The sequence below is a fragment of the Aphidius gifuensis genome, linkage group LG4, assembly GCF_014905175.1.
Source record: "Aphidius gifuensis isolate YNYX2018 linkage group LG4, ASM1490517v1, whole genome shotgun sequence".
Lineage (NCBI taxonomy): Eukaryota > Metazoa > Arthropoda > Insecta > Hymenoptera > Braconidae > Aphidius > Aphidius gifuensis.
In genome coordinates, this window is record NC_057791.1 from 13,884,284 (window position 1) to 13,908,395 (window position 24,112).

Genomic DNA, 24,112 nt, shown 5'->3' on the forward strand with positions numbered 1-24,112 from the left:
AAATATCTATTTAACAAATTTTCGTTAATTAAACATATTTCATTATTATCATCATAAAAGAATTGTTAAAAATTTAATTTTTAGCAGTCAGTTGATATAATTTAATAAAAAAAATTAAGTAAAATAAATTATATCAACTTGTATGATTTTCCATGAATTTAAAAAAAAAAATGAGAAAATACAAAGCCAGGAAAATAATTAGTCGGTGGTCCAGGTCTAGAAAAAATTATTTCATGTCTGGGCCCTGGCACTAGGCCCTGAATAAAAAAAAAAAAAGGAAAAGAAAAAAATGAGAACCAAGGGAATGAACCACCTGCCACTTGGGGGCACATCAGGGGTATTCAAACCGTCATTCCTTCTTTTTTTTTTCATTTATTTTTTTCTTTGTATAATATATTTTTTTTTATTCTTCTCCTACTCTTGCATCCTGTTCTTTACATATACTCTGAAACATGATAAAAAAAGAAAGATACTCTCTCGGGGCGCAGACGCATATTATTTCTCCCTCTACATGAGCAATGAAAACGTGTTCTTTTCGTTATATTCTCTCTCTTATTTTTACTCCCTTTTTTACGGGGCACGCATTCTCCGTCTTCTCGCTGGTGGTTACTACATATAGTATAGTACTGTAGTTCAGCACGGTATAGCGAATAGAAAAAATATAAAATAGAGAAAGAGAATTGCTGCGAGGAAACGGGACATCGATGTGCGCAACAGAGAAAAAAATAAAGAATTGTAAAATTATACGGTGGGGGTTTTCACTGGTGCTACGCGTTGGGACGCTCAGTTGCTGTGCGACAGTTGAAATGCGCGCTACTTGAAATAATTTTTCAAATATATATCTCATTAAAAAATGCAACAATATACTTTACGCGCCAAGTTTTAAAACAATTAATATTATGATTTCAATATTTTAATAGTATTCTTGGACGCATAGTGATAGTGATTAAATTATTTTTCTAATTTATATTATTTAAATTAGAAATTTTATTTTGAACAATAAAAAAAAATTTGTGAAAATTTAATTTACAGTTTTACTAATATTGTGAAAGTGAATTTATTGTTATTGTTTTTTTTAAATAAATCTTTAGTTTCGTTAAATATTATTTTAACAAACTAAAGACTACAAATGATATTTACAAAAAGGAAAATAATTTTAATGCAATTGGAATATTAAAAAGTTTATAGAAAAAAAACATAATTATTTATGTTGATAATTTATTTATGTGTTTAAATTGTGAAATAATAATTCTAATGGATTTATGTCGTGTTATTTTATGTGATTTAAATATTGTGTTGCATTTTTAAAATCACCACAAGCAATTATAAAATAATAAGTTTTTTTTTTTTTTTATAAATTACAAAGAGTGAAAAGTGAAACAGCAATGTTAACATTTCGATGAAATTTGTTATTATTTAAAAAAAAAATATATATTTTTTTAAATTGTGTATCAAACGTGAAGCATTGATAACCTCAGTAAAATACTGGATATATATCGTGAATGGCTTTTATTTATTTTTAAATAAAATCCACAAATTTGAAACGTGGATAAAAAAATAACAAAAAAATAAATATTATTTGCAAAAATATGGATACGAACAGGACACCTATGATCATGAAATTTTCATTGATAAATTTGATGCTGCTTTTGTGCATTGGTGAGTGAAATAAAAACGAAAAAATAATTTTTAAAACAACATCAAAAATATTAACAGTTATAAAAAAAGGGGATGATGAAGTAAATATTTAGTCAGCCGTAAAGTGATATTTTTGTCAATATTATAAGCGACGGTGTTATCAATGACCCGAGTGTATCATTCAAATATTAATGTAGCGTAATAACTACAAAATTATTTTAATGTACATAAATTAATATTCAATAAGTAATCAAACACTAAATAAATTCACGGAACTATTATTTATGGAAATTTAAGTGTCACGATTTTCGGAGTTTTATAAAACGAAATCGTTATAGGCACTCATACGGGAAAATTTACGGGAAATACGGGGACATTTACGGGTTTCACACACAATGTAATCAGTCCTACACATACAACGGTGGCTATATTTACCGTAAATTTTCTCGTAGCTTGTATAAATGTCCCCGTAAATTCCCCCGTATTGAGTGCCAATAGCGTTACCGTTTATAAAATTACAAAGTCTCAAAAATCGTGATTTCTATAAAAAACAAATTTTTTTAAATCACGAAAAGTTTCTTAAAGTTATATAAAATCATAAAAAATAGTTAAATATTATTAGTAATAGTTAAATATTAATAAAAAAAATTATAAATAAATATTTTCTGATTTATATTAAACTTTGAAAAGTTCAATTAACATTTGAGTTATTTAAAAATTAAATTCGAGTTATTTCAAGTTAGTTGTAAAATTAATTGACTGATGAACTTTTCTTTCAACGAAAGTAATTAATAATTTAAAAAACACAAATCTTAATGCCAAACAGACATATGGTTAATTCAAATATAATAAAAAATTGAATTTCAACAGTAACTTGAAAGTATCGAGTTGGCATCGATCTCGTATTAAATCAAGGTCGTGAAAGTTGTCGAGTGAGACGTTGAAAAACACTTTAAAATCCACACAAACACACAAATGAAATTTTATTTTCACCTATACATTGAATAAAAAATAAAAACCAGTTACCTCGCCCAACAAACACAAAGAAAAACTTTACATTGGACAAATAACTCGTTTTAACTTGAAAATATTATAGTAGTAATAGTATTTCTATTTTTCATTTTTTTTTTTTTTATACTCTATCGACCTCATTCAACTAAAAATTACAAAAGTAAAATAAAGAAAACTTGCAAATGAAAATAGAGTATCATGCTTTAATAATCAAATTTAAGGTATTTATTAACCAATTTATTGTTCAATAAAAATTTAACAATCAAATGGGAATTATATTCTCACAACTTTGACAATAATAATCAAAATTATAAAAGGAACAATCTGATTTTTTTTTTTTTTTATATTATCATCATTGTAATTGTTAAAAATTTATTAATAATTGACAAGGGCTATTTGTTGTCGGTCTTTCTTTTTAATAATAAAATAAAATATGCTGGTAGTTGGACTATTAAAAAATCATAATACTCCAATTTTGTAAAAATGAATATACCAATTTTCTTTATCATCAAAATTTTCTATTTTTCTATTTTATAAATGTAATGAATTATTTAATAAAAAAAAAATATTTTATAATTAAATTTTTAGTATTTTCATTATGTTTATTTATGAATTTAAATTTATACTATAAAACCATCAACAACAACGACTTACCACTTAAGTTTGTTCTTTAGTGTCCATGTAGTGTCTATTATTAGTAGACGAGCCACTGAAATTATGTCAGCATAGTAGACGGTGACTACAAAGCATCTATTAACAACATACACATACATCCACTAATATCATATTCTACCATCAAGATGAAAATACACATTTGTCAACCTAAAACTCTAAAAAAAAAAAAAAAGAAAAAATTTAAAAAAATTAATAACAAAAAATGAAACTACAGTGTTTTATTAATTTTTAAATTTTATTTTTCTTTTGTAATATTTATATCTGATATCAATGGCATTACAAGACAAAAATAAACATTAAATTTTGAAACATTATTATATTATATATGATTAATATCAGCATTAACATGTATAAATAATAAATATTAAAAAAATTAAAAAATACATCATGGATGGTTATATTTTGTAATATGATACATTGTCATTTTTAAAACATTTATTGACATATTATATTTGATCTTTTTCAATGCTATAAAAACACAGCTGATACTATTGATTCTATATAGTTTTTTTTTTTATTAATACTACAATTATTATATTTTTATAAATATATATAAAATTGTTTCATTAATGTGCTCGTTGTAAATCAAGTAAAAGTAATAAAATTTAGACTTTCACCGGATAAATAACTTTTTTTTTTTTTCTGCAATATAATTTATATTTTATACAACTGTTTATATATTAAAATTATAAACAATTGAATTTAATATTTTTATATTTATTCGATTAATTTTAGTATCAATTTTAAAATAAAATTTATTTACGATTGTTGATTCACTCGTAAAAACTTCGACTGAAATTTAATTTTAAATGAATTTAAATTATTAAAATCAGTTGGGTTAATTTTTTTTTTTTATAAATTAAAATCTCAACAAGACTTGAAATCAATAATTGAAATTGTTTGAGATTGTTTTATGACTGTAATTTTTTTTCGAATTGATCACCCCTCAATAACTAGTTGGGTGAATTTTTAAACAGTACAATCATAGTATATAAATATAAAGTTAAAAAATAAAAACAATTACTTTGTCAGTGAATGAACAATATTGCTTGTTCTCTGTTGAATTAATAATAGTATGTTTAGTGGTTCATGGTCAATTTATTACCACTGTCCAACTGATAATGTCAATGATAAATTATTAAATTAATATTCTGTTTCCCCTCGTTATTATATGGTCACATGAATCTTAAAATTCCTCAACGTTCTCTCATTATTATTGTTAAATTATTATTATAACATACAAACATAGAAAATACTTACATGCCACAAAGTGCATACAATAAAACGAGCAATGATAGTGGTTTGTGTTTATCGTCGTTGATATAAACAGCGGTCAAGCATAAACATTATTGTTACAAGAATAAACAAAATAACACTGACCGCATTTTTTTAATCGAACAATAATAAAAATTACAAATCATCGAATCAAATTATTTTTTATTTTATTACTTGCTGACAAATTTAATATCAATATTTTTAATTCATTTTAAATATATATATTTCAATAAATCGTCAATTTGTTTTTATAAAACTTTTAATTTCAAAATCTCTACATATAAATTATCATATAAATTTATTTTATTTTTAAATATATATATATATATATATATATATATGAGAAGAATAAATTAAAGCATGAGAATATGTGTGTTACGCATGAAAACTTTTAACGAAAAAAAAAAAAATGTTTACAGTGAATAAATTTTTATTTTTATCATGATTGGAGTCTCTACGCATATTAACGGATATTCTCATGTACAAAATGAGTAAATAATAAGACAAAAAAAAAATAAAATTCCATGTGACACTTGGCACCGTCACGTTCCATGGTTTTTATCAGAATCCAAAGTAACTTGGCAATACATATTCACACGATAAAAACTCAAGACATTGAAAAATAAAAAATCAACAATCTCTAGTGTATATAATTACGGTCTTCATAGTTTTAACTCATCTTTCTGCTTATGTACACCAAGTCAACGTCGAAAAAAAAAAAGGTTTTATCACAAAAAAGTATGGAGATGTATGTATTTGTTTTATAAAAATACGAGAAACACCTGTTTGAACATCACGTTCAAGGCTTGAATAAATATAGAGAATAAAAAATACAGAAATATATTTTGATAGCGTATGTGTAATTTAAAAAAATAACTATTTCTTCATGGAATAATTTTTTTTCTCCATATATACTGCTTGTTAAATTATATTTTTAAGACAAATTTTTTAAAGTTTCAAGAATCGTTCGCTGAAGGCAATTAGAATCGCACGAAACAAATTTCTAGGTAATACTAAAATTTGATAATTTTTTTTGCAAAAAATGTCAACAATAATTAATATATTGTCATGTATGTATCCTGGTGAAAATGATTTCTCTGATTTTCTTCGATTTTTGTTCGATTCTCTCCGATTTTTATGCGGAGAAAATTCGAGTAAAGCAATTCCCAGAAAATCAGAGCAATACGGAAAAATATCGGAGAAAATCATTTTTACCAGGGTTTACAGGTATTTTCAATTTAAATTGTTAATTTTTCATTTATATTTGAATCAGACAAATATGTTTACCTGTGAATGCAGAATCAAATTATTAAAAAATTGAGTCAGCTCAACCTTAGGCTAGAAAGCATATAACGAGTCATGTGACTTGGTGAGTCGTTGCAAGTTATAATCATGAGTCAGCTTGTCATTCAATCGGTCAGTGAATAACGCCTTGAATTTCCTCATAAAAATTTCTTTTTTTAAAGACCAAGATAAAGTGAAAAAAGCCAAATAAGAGAAAACATTAACTGAGTCACGTACATGAAACACTATATATCGATGAACAACGTAAAATATATGAGTTTGCCAGAAAACTATATAAGTGACTCCTTTTGGATGAGTATACATTGTTCACATGGAATTGAGTCTCGGGTTTTGCTAAAAGGTCCCGTTGGAAAAAAAAAAGAATATTGCCACTGTACAGACACAAAGTTGTTGAACTTTTTCTTTAGCACTCTTAACTCTATCTCTATATATACAGTATGTGCTAACAACATCCATGTGTATATATATAACTGTCCATACACATATGTGCTAATATGTTTCAAGATAAAAAAAAAAAACTATACACATTATCCACACATACATACAAACTATCTAATAAAATAAAAAATAACAAAGAAATAAAAAAAACTAACATGCTTCTCTATCCCAAAGAAAAACAAATGAATACGGTGCTTCACCAGTAAACGTGGCAATTTTTTATTCAAAGACTCTATGCTTTTCTCAGAGACTCAACTACAAAAGGTAAATCGCATCCATCCGCGTTCTTTTCAATAAAAAAAAAAAACATAAAATTTAAAAAACATAATAATAAAAAAGTAAAGAAAAACTATTTTTTTTTCTTATCGTATTGCTGTTATTTTTTAATATTATTGTTTTTTTTTTTTTTTGTTTAAAGCACTCACATCCTGAATGGAGAAGACATTAAAGAAATTTCTCTTTTTCCGTGACAATGGCTAGAGAAAAAAATAAATATAATAATAATAATAATAATAAAAATAATCAAGAGGAAAAAAGAGAAGGTAGTACAATTGTTGGTTAAAGAGCCAAAAACCTTTCTCCATCGGTTTAACCCAACACATCTGGTGAATTTACTATATACCGGAACAATGTACATGCACCTTAATGTCATCAACTTTATGCAAGTATGGGTGTACCACGATAAATTCATTTTCCAACGTAAATCCTAAAATTGTACCGGTCACGTACACTCATGCTTGTGTATTATATTGTTTTATATTTAATTCCGAATAAAAACCTAAATACGGAGAGAAAAGAGAACTGTCAAGAAAACTATTTGATTTTTTTTTTTTTAAATAACTTTAATGAAATAAATTATAAATATGACAGTTAATAATTCAATTGGTTTTTAAAAAAATTATCAATAAATAAAGTTGGATTAAAATTCAACTTTATTAAATGGAGAAGAAAAATTTTCCTATTTTTAAATAGACTCATTTTTCAATTTAATATACAAAACTCAAAGCTAATTTTTTCACTGGAAAACTTATCAGGAATATAGCTAAAAGTTATCCCCGGATTTTCCGATATTTCCCCGTAAATTAAAATATTTTTTATCAAAGAAAACTCGGAGAAAAATCTAGATTTATTAACATGTTTTCCGTTGAAGTTTTGTTTACGAAGAATTATCAAAAGCATTTTATGAAATTTTTCCAGAAATCTCAATTACGTAGAAATTACGGAAAAATAGTACATGAAAATATTTAGACAAAGGTAAATTTGGTTTAATCAATAACTGCTGTTGACTATAATATGGTGTTTAAAAAATAATAATAATAAAAAGTCGATAAAGGTAAAAAGAGTTGTGAGTTACTGAGAAATAAAGGCCAACAAGTAAAGAGACACTGAGCATCTGAAGAGAGAATGCGGTCTCCAAGTTTTAGTACACGAGAGTATACTCGACCTGGTGCTTGGCACGCCAACGACGATTCAACGACCGCCAGCGTCCGCAACAACACACATACCTGTTTATACATATATATACATACAAAAAAAAATTTACTTAATACTGCATACATATATTCTGTATATACCTTTACTTTAACCCCTTCCTCAACTTGACTCCCTCTTTCCCAACTCATAAATACCAATGTGAATAGAAACGCTGCTGTACGCAAATGGCATACTCCAGCGTTCGTATATATAAGAACGAGTTTACTGACGTGGACGACTTATAGACACGAATGAATTACTCTTTTTTATTTTTACTATTATTATTTAGTTTTTTTTTTGCTTCTCATCCCTTGTTCGTTTTATTTCTGTTTCTAATAAAGGACTGCATCACATCATCGATGTTTAAATATATATGAAAAAAAAAAAAACTAGAATTGCTTTTTTTTTTTTTTTTCCTCTTGCATTGTTCTTTTATGATTATTTCCTTTTATTTTTCTTCTTTTGGGCGTTACGGTACTCCAATGAGGCGAAGCATTTTTTTTAAAGATAATGACGAGGATGATTTTTTACCTTAAAGGCACGAGACTCAATTTCTTTAGACTTATTGCTTTTTTTTTCTTTGATTTTTATGTTATGTCTCTTTTTCTTATATATATATACTTGGTATCGTTTTGGAGTAAAGTGTTACTAGCAATGTTTTTTTTAAATTTGTGCCGCTTTAACTTCTTGAATATGTTGTTACATACCAACACGTTCTTGATAATATTTTACGAAAAGAGGAAGTATATACAGACTTGCTTGGAGGCAAAACGGTTCACCGAACTTAGCCAATAGGAATTTTTTGGATAATAATTTTTCTTATTTTTTTCTCCACGAATGAGATTACAATGATTAGATATCCTGAGGCTGGAGAAATTTGCCCTTGACCATTTTATTTACTTAGAAATAAGAAAAAATTGAAAATAAGTTACAAAAATTTAAAAAAAAACTTTCTCACATCTTTTTTCATTTTATTGGTAATTTTTTTTTTTTTGTTACATGAACATCCGCTTAGTTGAATCACCAGCTGCTGCTGCTGAGAATTTTTTTTTATTCATTTTTTATTTTTCCATATCATTAAAAGTATCAAGAGACAAAATATATATATATATTCATTAAAAACAAGAAACAAGTTTTTCCTTATGAATATTATTATCAGTATTATTATTTATTCAGCAGTATTGGATTTTTTTTTTTTTCATTTTTATTATTCATCATATGATCTAGTGATTATTAAAACTTTTTCCAATTTTTATCCAACAAATTTTTTTTTTAATACAAATAATATTATTGAATTTTCATTTTATCCAAGTTTAATAAAAATATATATATATATATTGTCCTCAAAAATAAAGTAACTTAAATGAAAAAACAAAAAAAAAAAAAAAACAAATCAATATACTGTAAGGTTTTTTATCAGAAAGGTCAGTGATGCAATAAATTGCTTAGAACACAATTTCAAGATTATGATTATTATTTAATTTTTTTTGTTGTTATTTTTTTCGATTTAAGAACTTCCGATTCATGCCATGAGCACAAAAATACAACTGCATAGAAAGCATGTAGTTTAGTGCGACAGGAAAAGACACTTTAAACTTGATAAAAAAAAAAATAAATGAATATAAAAAAAAAGAACGTAAAAATAATTTATATATTTTATTTACCTTCTCAGTTTGTTGCAAATAACAACAACAGCAATATGAGTACTTGATCAAGTCAACAGAACGTCACCTCGTTCTCGTTCGACCGTTACATGACCCAATGTCGACCCATTTTCACCTGGGATTCTTGATGACTATACACACCAATACAATTGCACATATCACACATATCACATCTATACACTAACACAATATTATTTTGATAATAAAAAATATATATACGATAGCAATCAGTTACTTAATACTCCACTGGTCCAAGTAAACACGCATACGCACACACAAAGGTCATACGGTACCTACGATTCTCATCGAATAATAATAAATAATATATAAAAAAAAAATATAAATAAAAAAAAATAAAAATAACATCGCCAACGGGTCTTCCACCTCGGCGACAACGTAGTTTTTATTTGCTTCATCATAAAACGCGTTCTATTTTATTATTTGAACCCCATGAGACATAGACACGATAATCATGTCGTCGATGTCATCTTGTTGTTATGAAGCACGTTCTCATCTTACCTCGCTGGGGATCTTATCACAAATCCAATATTATATACAAAAATATCCCAGGAGTCACTTTCTCTTATCCATCAAGTGAATTTAAAATTTTTTTTTTCATTGTTTGATTTTATATTTATTATTATCACTCACTAATGATCACGACTTGTAAGAAACTTGAACTAGTCAAAATAGAGTTTGATTTATTGAAGACAATTTGCATCAATGACAGATTATTCAACGTTGAAAAAATTATTTTTAATGAAACTGTTGATATTTATTGTTTGATGAAAACTAATTCGCTCGAGAAAAAATATTTATTTTATATTTATCGGTGTAAAAATATATAAAATGAAAATTATAACTGAAAAATTTCGTCAGTAAATTTGACGGACACATTAATTTTTTTATACAAAGAAAAAATGTATTTTAATAATTTTTTATTCCACTAATATGTGTTTAATCTCTGAAAGAAAAAATCTATACAACTTTAATAATCTATTACAAAACAATAAAAAATTTGACAACTTTCAATAATATTGCACTTGGTTTTGTTTAAAATTATTTACCTGTGCTGTTTGTTTTTTTTTTTTTTTTTTTTTGGCTGAAATTTTTACTCAACTTTGACAGACTGACTTAATAATAAACTTGAATGTTTTGGGATTTAGAATTATTCACTTTATGCTAGCCTCATGTGCGATAAAATGCAAGCTTGCGTGTCAAGGAGTTGGCCGCATGATTCGAGACCGGCAATAAACAGTTAATTTGAATTGTCGTTTACTCCAAACGATCTCAGTGATTTTCATCACGAAAGAAATATCAAATTATTGTTTTTGTATAGTTTTATACCTATATATTTATTATATAACACAAGCAAGGTTTTTTAATTTACAAGTCATAAATTTAATCATGAAAATAATTTATTCAAAGATTTCATCAAAATAATAATATTTCATATTAATATTTAAATACAAAAAATTAATAAATATTTTTTAATTTTATTATGTTTTAGCATTAACACGAGTACAAGCAGCTGAAGAGACACAAGTTGATACACACGAAGGTTCAACAGTATTATTACAGTGTCGTTTTCCACCAGTACATGAAAATGCAACATGTTTTTGGTTAACCCATACAAATAATGTACATGACAATGCAGCAATTGATGACAAATCATTATCACCAAATTATCGTGTTGACATGAATTTAATTGAAGGACGTTATGATCTTGAAATACGTGATGTATCATATGAACGTAACAATGGTAAATACGAGTGTCGTGTTAAAGTTAGTGGTAGTGGTGTTAATTTATATCATAAAAATGTAACATTAACTGTACTACGTCCACCTGGTGTACCAACAATAACACCATCATCACCATCAGCAACAGAAGGTAAACGTATGGAATTACAATGTAATACATACGGTGGTAGTCCAGAACCAGAAATAAAATGGTATCGTGAAAATTCATATAAAATATTACACAATGGTCCAATTTTAAGTTTAGAACCAACAAAAAATGATGATTCAGCAAAATTAACATGTATTGTACGTAATCGTGCAATGTCTGCTGGACAAACATTAAATGCAACAACAAAATTAAATGTTAATTATTTTCCACGTGTATCAGTTGGTCCTGAAAATCCATTAAAAGTAAAAGTTGGTGATAAAGCAACAATACAATGTATGGTTGATGCAAAACCAATTGCAAATCGTGTTAAATGGACAAGAGATGGTAGTTTTATTGCAACATCATTTAATCATACAATACCACATGTTACATTACAAGATGCTGGTAAATATCGTTGTGAAGCTGATAATAATATTGGTAGAGCTGGTGAATCATCATTACAATTAGATGTATTATATCCACCAACTGTTATCATTGAAGGTGATAAAGTACGTGTTGCTGAAGTTGAAGATACAATAAATGTACATTGTAATGTAACAGCAAATCCATTACCAACAGTAATTGAATGGATACGTGAAGGACGTCCAGAATTTCGTGAAAATGGACCATTACTTAGATTAACACGTGTTACATCTGATCATGCTGGTAAATATACATGTAGAGCTGTTAATTCAATACATCCAAGTGGTAGTGAAGTTAGAACACATCAAGGTGAAGCAACTGTTACAATATTAGTACGTCATAAACCAGGTGCTGCTAAAATAACACCAGATTCACCAGTTGCAATTGATGGTACAAAAGTTATATTAGCATGTATGGCAAATCCATCTGGTTATCCAGAACCACAATATAAATGGTGGAAAGAAGGTGATGATGGTCCAATACCACTTGAAACATCTGGTGAAAGATTTGTCATTGATTCAGTACATCTTGGTAGTGATGGTACATATAAATGTCATGCTATTAATGAAATTGGTACTGGTGAAACAGCATCTGTTAGACTTATTGTACATCAAGCACCAAAAATATTAACAAAATTACAACCACAAGTTACAAGAAAAGTTGGTGAATCATCATTTATGGTATCATGTATTGCACAAGGTAAACCAATGCCAGAAGTACACTGGTTAAAAGATGATATGGAGCTAACTGCTGATGAAAGTCTTTATAAAGTTAGTACAATACCATCAGCTGGTCATGGTAATGTTATAACTGTTAATTCAACATTAAGTTTTCTTGGTCATGCACGTCCACAAACAGATAAAATTATTGCAAATGATCGTGGTAAATATACATGTGTATTTTCAAATGAAGTTAAAAAAATTGAATCACAAATGATGCTTAAAGTTGAACATCCACCAATAATATTACATAGCCATTCAAAAGTTGCATATCAACTTCATGATATTGCTGAAGTTACATGTAAAGTACAAGCATGGCCAAAACCAGAATTTCAATGGAGTTTAGGTGATAATGCTGTACATTTACAAGGTTCATCAAGTGATGGACATTATGAAATTGGTACAACAAGTGAAAATGATGATATTTATACATCAATATTACGTATATCAAATATTAAAAATTCTGATTATGGTGAATATAATTGTCGTGCTGCAAATGCACAAGGTAATATTGTATCAATAATAACATTACAAGAAAAAGGAGCACCAGAAAAACCAAGTGATTTAGAAGTTATTGAAAAAGGACCAACATATGTTACATTATCATGGAAAGATGGTTTTGATGGTGGTGTTAAAATAACAAAATATTATGTATCATATAGACGTATTGCAAATAGTGATGAACAAATATCACCAGATTGTGCACCACCACGTACACCAGCAAATGAATGGGTTGAATTTAATGAATGTCATCAATCAAATCCTTGTAATATAACAAATCTTGAACAATTACAAACATATGAATTCAAAGTTAAAGCTGTTAATACTAAAAATTCATCTGATTATTCTGATGGTAAAAAATTCTCAACAGAAGTTGCTAAAATTCCATCACCACAACGTGTTAATTATGATCCAGAAAGTGGTATGTTAACAATTAAAGTTGGACCAACATGTTTAACATTATCAGCATGGATTGAAAAATTATATGATAATAGTAATGGTAAATGGGATTCACCAATTGTATGGGAAATTGGTAGTGCACCAACACAAATTGAAAATAGTATACCTGATTCAGAATTATCAAATGGAAAATTAAGATTTAGAGTTAGACTTTGTCTTTCTAAAAATAGTCAAAAATGTGGTGAATGGCTTGAAGCTGAAAGTAAGTTTTTTTTATTTTTTATTATTCTTTATTTTTTCATTATTTTTTCTTTGAACAAAATTTTTTATTAATACTTTTTTTATTTTTATTTCTTCAGTTGGACCATCGTATATTGCACAAACTGGAGCTTTGACAACACCGACTCTCATTGTTATGGTCGTCTGTGCAACAGTACTTCTTTTATTCTTAATATTGACACTAGTATTCTGTCGATGTCAAAAAAAAAATGCTGCCAAAGCAAAAGACTATGAAATGGACTCCAATGCGTAAGTTGATACATATATATATTCATTTGAATCATCAAAAAAATAGGGGAATAAAAAAAAAAAAAAAACAAATGTCATCATAATAAGAAATTTATAACAGCAAAAAAATTTATATTATATCAAGAGCTTATCCTTTTTTTTTTTTCAATATGTATTTTTTTCTTTACTTCACACTTTTTTTTATTTTTTAACCCTATTTTCTTCGGCTCAACCGAACCATCGTGTGCCGCTCGTAAAGCGTGAAATGAAAATCTCTACGACTTGATGGAGAAAAAAAAAGTACGACACAAGCTAGATGATGTCGTCTCGCTTCTCGAGTTAGTTGCAGCAACTTGCACATTCTTATTTTTTTTCTTCGAATAAAAAAAAATCATAAGCTTCAATATATACGGTTTGGTTAATACAAAATACTGATAATCTCAAGATTTGTAAATTATTTCCTGATAGTAAAAAAAAATAATATATAAATATAAATAAATATTTTCTAAGAATTATATTCCTTTTAACTTATTTTAAATAACAGATATATTTTCTTTGTGGCTTGTTATTATCGATATTGCTTACTTTGCCACAGGTGGTATGAAACTTTCAATAAATCGATAATAATAACATACACATTGTTCTATAACTACAGAGAAGTAAAGAAAAAATAAAAAGTTTGCAATGTAAATTTTTTTTTTTTTTTACTTTATTTTTCACCCTTAATGTTCTCATTTTCTTGATTGTTTTTTCAAAAGTATCAATTTTTATTTTATTGTATTTTAAAAAAATGTTTTTTTTTTTTTTTTTTTATTTCTTACAATTGAATTTTTATGATCACGTGGAATATTGGTTTGTGAAAATAATAATAAATTGTAGAAAAATTTACTTTGACTAAACCAATTTACGAGTACTTGTTTTGAAATTCTCTTTTGTATTTTTATGATAATTTGTATCACCACAAGTACCATATAAACTTCTTTGTATAGAAGCAGCGAAGTACGATTAAATTTCAAACAAAGAAACAATCTTTTTATTTTTATATACAACACATATGAATATATATTTTGATTTTATTTTTTTATCATTCACTACGTTCATTTGTAAGATTTCATCTTTTCAAAATATCGTTAGTTGCTGATGCAAGATACTCAAGTTTATACCACCGTATACATTTCATTTCTTTTAATCCAATTCAATTTTTTTATCTTATTATATGTTATTATTATTTATTTTTTTTTTTTCTTTTTTATACAAACTATCTCAATTTAAATTTACAAATTTACAAATTTTGTGTACACTCGATGAATACAGATACTTGAGTTTTCAAATAGTCGTTGAATAGATTCGTTATTTTTTGTTAAAAAAAATAAAAAAAAAAGTACTTGTTAGATATTCAAGGCGTTCCTTCTTATTCATGTATTTTTTAGTATTATTTACATCTACTCAAGTGACAAACATTTTAATTTATTTATTTATTATTTTTCTTTTATTTTGTCATGCAGAGTACGTCCAAGTTTAGTAACTGGAAATGGACAACAAAATCAAGCACCACCACCATACTCAGAGAACAAAGCAATGGAACACAGCATGGATCATGCACTTGCAATGGAAGATGCTAAAACACCAGCCTATGCACAAACAGGATATGGATATCATCATCAAGCACCTCACAATATTAATGGTAAAATTATCAACAATATTAATAATAAAATAAAAAAATGTATTATAATGAGCTACAGTATATTGATCATGTTATTTAAAATTAATTTTCTTTGTAATTTGTAATTTAATAGGTGTCAATATGGGATATCTTGACAATAGCTATTCAAATTCAAACAATGGTGGTTCAGTTAACTCACAAGATTCAATTTGGCAAATGAAACAAGCACCACCAAACGGTGTAAATCCACAGTATGATCTTGGTGGATATGTTCCAGAATCAGATTATCCAGCCCACCAGCATTATCTACCACAACGTGAGGATTATCGTGAAAGCCACAACTTGAGCCGTCAACAATTTTGCCCTGAGCCTTTTGCAACTGTTGTTAAATCCCAGAATCCAATAGGTCAGTATAAATAAAATTAAATATAAAGTAAATAAAAATAAAATTCAATGTCCTAAAACTACAATAAAGTAATTTCAATTCAAATCATGTTTTTCAACAATTCCCATTATATCAAAGACATAAAAACAAAAGAATTTTTTTATTTTTATATTTCTAACAAAACATTTATTTCAATTTTATTATTTTATTATACTAACGACTGGTCATAAAAATGTTTTTTTTTTAATTTTTGTTATTTTATTAAAAACAGATTCACAATACGACGTGTCAGGACTACCATACAGAGAGGCATATGATGAGGATGTTAAACCACCACAACAAGTTAGTTTATCGTATGATGAAAGTCTTGAATCTGGTTATTCAACACCAAATAACCGACGTCCAAGAATAATAAGAGAAATAATTGTCTGAGATCAACCAACCGGTTCGCGAGCCGGTAAATCGCATACAACTTGGCTCTAGCAGCAGGCCCCCCCTTTCCATCATCATCATATGGAAATTGTTATTGAAAATCCAACTGATGCTGGATCATCGTTATCACCACCACCACCATCATCATTACCACAAACAACAACATCAACATTATTATTACCACAATCATCATCATCATTAACATCATTATCATCACCATCATCAACATCGCCATCAAATCATCCACAAAATCATTATTACGGTACATTACCAATGCGTAAAAGACCACAATTAATAAAACAACAACAACAACATGATTTTGATTTATCAACATCAGTTAGACGTGTTGATAAATCTGGTTTACTTGAAATACCAGAACCAGAACCACAAAGATCAACACGTCCAACAACACATTTAATTGATCGTATGTGTCAACTTGAAGCTGTACCAGAAGTGCCTGATCATATATATTCACAAAGTCCAGAATTAAATAAATTAACACGTTGTAATAGTGATAATTTACGTTTAACAAGATCAATTATTGAACGTCATTTAACTGGTGCTGAAATTGATAATAATAATAAAATTGATAATAAACAATATCAAAATACAATAACATTATCACCAAATTTATCAATTCAAAAACAACAAAAATTATTAACAGAACAAACAAATAATTTTATTCATCATCATCATCATCAACAACAACATAATAATCATAATCATAATCATGGACAACAAACAATTAAAAAATTTGATTGTAATAATAAAAATTTAATGGATATTGATGATATTAAATATAAAAATATATCAACAAAATATTTACCAATTGATACAATTGGTAATAATTCAAGACAGTCATCATATGTTGATTTAACAGGGGCAACTTATACAAAAAGTACAGGCAATAATTTATCATCATCATCATCATCATCATCATCTAAAGTAACATTGTCAAATAATTGTGATGATATTATAGATAAACAAAAACAATCACCTGATTGCCTTAGTAAATACAGTCCAAAGTCAATAAATGATAATAAAAAAATAATACAAACATCGTCAATACCAGATGTCATTGAAGCACATGGATCCAAAGTTGTAAATTGTGATAATAATGGTAATGATAATGATGATAATAAAAATATACCAAGGGGTGAAAGAGCCGAAGCTGAAGGATGTGAACATACTGCCATTGAAAGTTCTGAGGAGGCAAGAGTCTCATTTAAAGCATCAAATAAATTACTTCACAATGACAACATACAAACATTACGTGTGATAATACTCTCAGAACAATTGTGAGAATTGTGATTATCTCTTATTAATTTTATTATATAAAAATTTTAAATTTCATTTTTAATAATTAACTTAATAAAACGAAAAAAATAATTAATTTGAAGACACTTTTTAACTTTTTTTTAATTTTGACTTGTTAAAGCAATATAGTGTATTTTTTTTATTATTATTTTTTTAATTATTTTTATTTGTTTAGTGTTTTTAGACAAATTTTTTTTTTTTCTTCATCTTGTTCAACAGAATGAATAAAAATGTGCAAATTTTTTTTATGTATGAATGTGTATTATTGTACAGTGAAAGAGTGAATATATAAAAAAAAAAAAAAATCAATTTATTTGTACAGATTTTTTAAAATAATAATTATTGTATCGAGACTTGGGATGAATGATAAATCACCGGAACATTAAAGCTGATGATGCCACAAGAAGCCATATAAAACAAAATATAGAGTGCAGAAAAAAAAAATAAATAAAGTGAAACAAACAAACTCAAAAGAACAAAAAATAAAAATAAAATAAAAACTATAGATAGTATGAACTACTTAATAAAGAATTAAGAAAAAAAATTCACGTAAGAAAAAAAAACTGCCACGGCAGAGTCGACATACTTAATGTATTTTTGAAGAAATATGAAAGAAAAAAAGAAAAAAAAATAAATGAAATATATATATGAATGACAAAGTTTTTATTCACTGAAACTAAAAAATGTATACGTCTGGCACGAGAATAAGTTATTCGTCAAATGAAATCGAGCATTTACTACTGAGCTAAAGATAGTCCATTTAAAAACCGAGTATTTTAAATTAAAAAAACTTGAATTATATTTTTTTTAATTTAAAATACTTTTTTTTTTTTTTTTTTTCATTTAGTTTGCATAATTTAAACTTATAGTTATACAGTTAATTTCGAGTTTAACTGATTAGTAAAGTTTATGGTTGACGTGTTTAAAATATTTTTGATATTTACATACCTTAGGTATTTGGTATCATCAAACTACGAGAATAACAAGGTAATAACCTCCTTCTCATCACCCTTGCAATGTTGAATTTTCTTAAATGCTTATTATTGACACAAGTGCAACACAAAACAGCAAGTCAAAGTGTTTATATTTTAAATTGTGGGAGTTGAATGTTTAGTAAAGGTAGAAAAGCTACAAGCAACGTGCTTTGAATATCAACTTTAAAACAAAAGCGCTGTTCTACAAAACTATTCGAACTTGAGACAGAATATATATTGTATAAATAAAAAAGTAACAAGAGTAATGTAACTTTGGTATGTCTTGAAAAAAAAAAAAAAAAACAAAAACGTGTTACAAAAATGAAAATCGACAACTGCATCGACTTGAAATTCTGTCAACAATAAATTATACAAAAAATAATTGAAATTTTTATCGTCATTCAATTCAATTTAAAATACCAAAAATAAATAAATAATTATTTATGAATAAAATTAAAATCATCATTTTATTTATTTAGTAAATATCGATTTCATTCGACATTAATAAACGCAAAAAAAAAAAGAAAATTAATTAATGCCATGTCAAGTAAATTTATCAATGTATTTTATACTTTTATATCGTGAGAAATAATTATATGAATGATTGTGATTTAACCAGTGAAAATGATAATGATCTAAAAGTTATATTTATCAATGTGACGTGATTATTATGAATATAAAAAATAAAATTATAGCTTTTATTATAAAAATAAATAAGAAAAAAAATAATAATAATAGTTATAAAATATATATGAATAATAAATATATATATTATAAATAAAAAAAATAGAAGAAAATTGTTTGTGCTTCAAATAAATGTCGAGTCTTTTAAATTAGCACAAGCAAGATTTATTAAATTTAAAAAAAAATAATAATAACAAATTGAATCGTATTCTCGTTCCACTCTCATCCATTTTCATAGAATTTGTTATAATTCTCTAGATTGTAAATATAGCATTTTCATTTTCTTATTTACAAAAAAGATACTTAAGTGATTAGAAGAAAAAAAAATATATATTAATAAATAAATACATCAATGTGTTCTTGTTTTTTTTTTTAAAAAAAAGGGGAAAAAATAAAAAGCAAATAAACAAGATAAATTAATAATATGTAAAAGCATTTACGACGAGACGTAAACTGTATTTATGATAATTTTTCTTCATTGTTTTTATGTGTAGTTCGTGTGATTGTACGCTGAAAACTTGAATCTTTAAATATCTGTTTTTTTTTTTTTTTTGTTTTAATTCATCAATTTACAACAGTAAGCAATTAAGAAAGGCTCGTGGATTGTCAAGTACTGTTGAAAAAAATAAAATATAAAGACAGTCCAGAGCCTCATTCAAAAAGTCAAAACAATTTATGATCAATTTGTACTTTTGATCTCATTCGCTACGTAGCTCAAATTTAAATTGAAATATTTAAAAAAGAAAAAAAGAAACAAAATGAAATTAATTATAGTCGTTCACGCACATGCATATTAAATAAGTAACTATTGAATCGAAAAATATAGAAAACAAAATAATGAAATACAAAATGCAAACGAGAAAATAAATAAATATATAAATTTGCACTTATTGATAAAAAATAAAAACATATACAGGCACTTGTGTGATCACAAGTATCCTGTCTACGCTCGTCGATGTTATGTAATACATTAAACATTATTATGATGTTATTAAAATTAAAAAAATTAAAATTGTCGACAGATGATTGTATAACGTATATATAGTCTCAATCAACTGCCGACAATTGCCAACACGTGTCGACTAAGGTATGACGCCAACCCCATTGAAAATCCTCAAATCCGGAAGTTTGAACAAAAAATTAAAGCTAAAAAAAACAGAAATGGCACAATTGTTCTAATTTCCGGACGGTATTATATATCGGGAAGTTGAAACTTAGTCGCACGAGCACCTGCGACCAATTAGTTTTCAAGGAATGACTTAGAGTTATAAAGAAAAATATAAGAAAATGGTAAAAATAAAGGAAAAAAAATAATAAAGTGAATAAGAAAAGAATTCAAATATTTTTGCATAATATAATCTTAGAAGACGTAAGAGATATAAAAAGAAAGATAAGAAAAAATAAAAATACAAGAGAAAATTAAATAATAAAAAAAAAGTAAGAAAGAAAAGAATATATAAAATACTTATGTAACGGGTGATTAAATTTAACGAGCGTTGGCAGGATCTAATATACATTTTCCCACCCACTTTTGGCCCACCCCTACCAACCTTGTATAGAAAAAAAAAAGAAAAAATTAAAAAAAATATAAAAAAAAAAATTTAAAATTAAAAAAAAAACATATATACAAATAATTATGTACATAGAAACGAATATGCGATAAAAATTCATTCTAGTATTTATATACAATGTAATTATAAGAAAGAAGCTAAAAAAATTTTAAAAAAATGATTATAAACAAGTCCGAATGAAAAGTCATTACGAAGAAATTAAAAGAAAAATAATTTATAAAATTCTAATAAAAAAAAATATATTAGAAAGATGAAAAAATTGGAATAAAAAAAAACGAATTAATAAATAATTAACAATGAGTTTATGTATGAATGAATGAGATTGGTAATATTTTAATTAATTACAAAAGAAAAAAGTAATAATATTTTAATTAATTAATTTGTTTCCTTCCTTAAAAAAACAAAAAATGTCATTTTAAAATTGTAAATAGTATAAAAACTAATATCATGAAATTATATATATTAATTATTGCCTATTATTAATTACATAATTATTATTATCAATTTATTATTTGTACAAATTTTATGTTGCAATAAAAAAAAAATAAAAAACAAATCATTAAGTTAAATAATAAAGTAACAGATTTTGTAAAAAAAAAAAAAAATATATATAGTTGTTTTTATTGTTTTATATTATAATTTTAGCGATTAATTATTGTTTTATTTTATTTTTTTTTTGCTATTTTGATGTTTAATAATAATGATACAATTTTCAAGAAATAATACTGATGAGCTGGGAAAAAAAAAAGTCTTGGAACATCGAACTCGTGAACCCAGTTCACCACAGAGTTATAAAAAATAATATATAAGTGTGCTAATTACGAATACGAGACGAATGTATACCGGATGCAGAGTCATAGACAATGGGGTGCTTCAATGATGGAACATCGGCATAGTCGAGGTCACTGCCTGTAATTCCCACGATATAAAGTAATTACTTTATTCATAACACACACTCTTGGCACTTTAATAATTTTTTTCGACTTAAATTTTATTCATGCATTTATTAAATGATAATCACAGTCATCATTTTTTTTTTCTTCTTTTTATTCCAATGTTTATAATTTTTTTGAATGTATAAAAAGTTTAACTTGTTTGAGATTTAAAATTATATATGTACTGCTATTATTCAATTATTTGTGTATTTATTTATTATAATTTTTATTCAATTCAAAAATATTTAAATGCATGTCGTGATATTAAAACTAAGGGTCTTGTATAGTATAATATCGTTTTACAATAAAAATATTTTAAATTGGTTTAAATTTTTAAATATTCTTGTTGAAAATATACACAAATATCCTACAATGAATATCTTCATTCGTAAATAAAAAATTAAATGATTACAAATTGACATGAATAAAATTGATAATAAATAATAATTTCTATTTTAAAAACAAAAAAAAATCTTATACTCCAAAGCATTCCTACCAATAACGAATAAAGAATTATTCAAACCTGCTAGTTATAATTAAATTTTTCGAAATCTTAAGAAAATAGCCTTTTATTTCTACAAGTACTTGTGTCGAATTTACGTAACCTTCCAATTATTTTATCCCTAGAAATTAGAGTTTATGTATAACTTTTTATACAAGATTACTATTGTGCAAATCAAGACTTTTTTTTATTTTTTTTTATAGTTTCAATTCTACCTTTAAAATAACATTTACTGATTCAATAAAAAAAAATACATATGTAAAAACTGATATTGTGTAGATAAGTTTAAAACAAACTTTAAATTTTTGGATCATTTCAGTTCAAAGATATTGTTTCGTCGGAAAGGGAGGTAAGTGAGGAGAGAGAGAAACAGAGCCAAATGCATTTTAGAAAAAATATAAAATAAAATAAAATGTTGGGACAGTGTTGAACTACCGTGCCTAATTCTCTGACGTGCTCTGACGGCACGAGCCGATGCCGGCCAGTTCCTCAAACTTGCAGTGTTGGCTATGATGTGAATAGACCTTGCAAATTCGAGAAAAATTAGGATTAGGCCGATGACCTCGAACGCACCACTGTCCTCAAAAAAATAAAATAAAATAACATGATAATTGTAAAAACATTTTGGAAAGTGTTCTCAGGCTCACATCAACGCTTGGTTACCCGGGCGTCGTTGTGAACCCTCCGAAAAATTTCCAGAATTTTCTAATTTTGAGGCCCAAGAGCTGGGTTAGCGTCTTGGACCTTTTCTGAACTGCAGTTGCCTAATTGCCTTTACAATCTCATGGCCTATACACGTCTCTTTCTCGTCACTGGTCTTCCTAGAATATTAAAACTTAAAATTAAATACTAATCACAATTTGTTAAAATAAATACATTAAGCAATGATTTAAATAACAGATTAAATCGGTCAACATTAAAATTAAAACAATTAACACATAAAATTGAACTGTGTTACTCATTAGATAAATAATCCATCCTATCCTAAATTGTTAGATATAAATCCCTTAACGGGCAATATATCAAACAGATATTGTTAATTGAATTCTGAAAAATATATTAATACTTATTCAAAAAGTTTAGACTGATTGCATACGTAATTTTTAATAAACTGGTAGCAATTAAAATATTAATTGTCAAAGGTTTTATTTGCGCTTCTTAATATCGAAGAAATAGAAAAATAGATTGAGGCTAACTAGACATAAGTTAACTTGGTACCTAGTGTTGGTATAGCTGAAATTATCATCTTTAAAATAAATCAACATCTTCAATGAATTTATATAAAGATTAAATAATATTAATAATTTACAAATTTAATAGTTTAATTTTATATTTAAAATTATATAACAGCTTAAAAATTTTCTTTTTTATCAGTTTACAATAACATAGTTCTGCGAAGATAATATAGAAATTTATTTCAGCGCAATAATTCAAATATTAAATATATTCGTCATATTAAATACTCTGTCTGTCTTTAGTTTATAAATAATTTCTATTAAAATTGTTTACAAAACAAAAATAAACACTATTATTTGACTAACTAACAATATTTCTATTTTATTAATTTATAATTATTTTAAATATATGAAAATTAAATATTCCAATGACAATTTTCCTCTGAGTCTGCGCAGATTTTTATCAAAACATTTACCCTCATATGCTCAATGTATTGGATTCACAAATACATTTAAATATTTCAGCTTCTAAACTAGTATAGCTCTTATCATCAGTAA

At 26.1% G+C, this 24,112-nt stretch overlaps 1 protein-coding gene across 1 annotated transcript; it reads left to right on the plus strand.

Moving 5' to 3' along the window:
- Positions 1-621: 621 nt before the first annotated feature.
- LOC122855113 (hemicentin-1-like) lies at positions 622-18,996 on the plus strand. Its single transcript, XM_044156275.1, has 6 exons — positions 622-1,659; positions 10,990-13,671; positions 13,769-13,937; positions 15,422-15,600; positions 15,713-15,985; positions 16,236-18,996. The coding sequence occupies exons 1-6, from the start codon at positions 1,590-1,592 to the stop codon at positions 16,394-16,396; spliced, it is 3,534 nt and encodes a 1,177-aa protein (XP_044012210.1). The 5' UTR covers positions 622-1,589; the 3' UTR covers positions 16,397-18,996.
- The last annotated feature ends 5,116 nt before the right edge of the window (positions 18,997-24,112 follow it).

Coding starts and splice junctions, on each gene's coding strand:
- LOC122855113 (XM_044156275.1), top strand. CDS start 1,590: ATGGATACGAACAGGACACCTATGATCATGAAATTTTCATTGATAAAT. Junction 13,672..13,768: donor TGAATGGCTTGAAGCTGAAA/GTAAGTTTTTTT, acceptor TTATTTCTTCAG/TTGGACCATCGTATATTGCA. Junction 15,601..15,712: donor AGCACCTCACAATATTAATG/GTAAAATTATCA, acceptor GTAATTTAATAG/GTGTCAATATGGGATATCTT.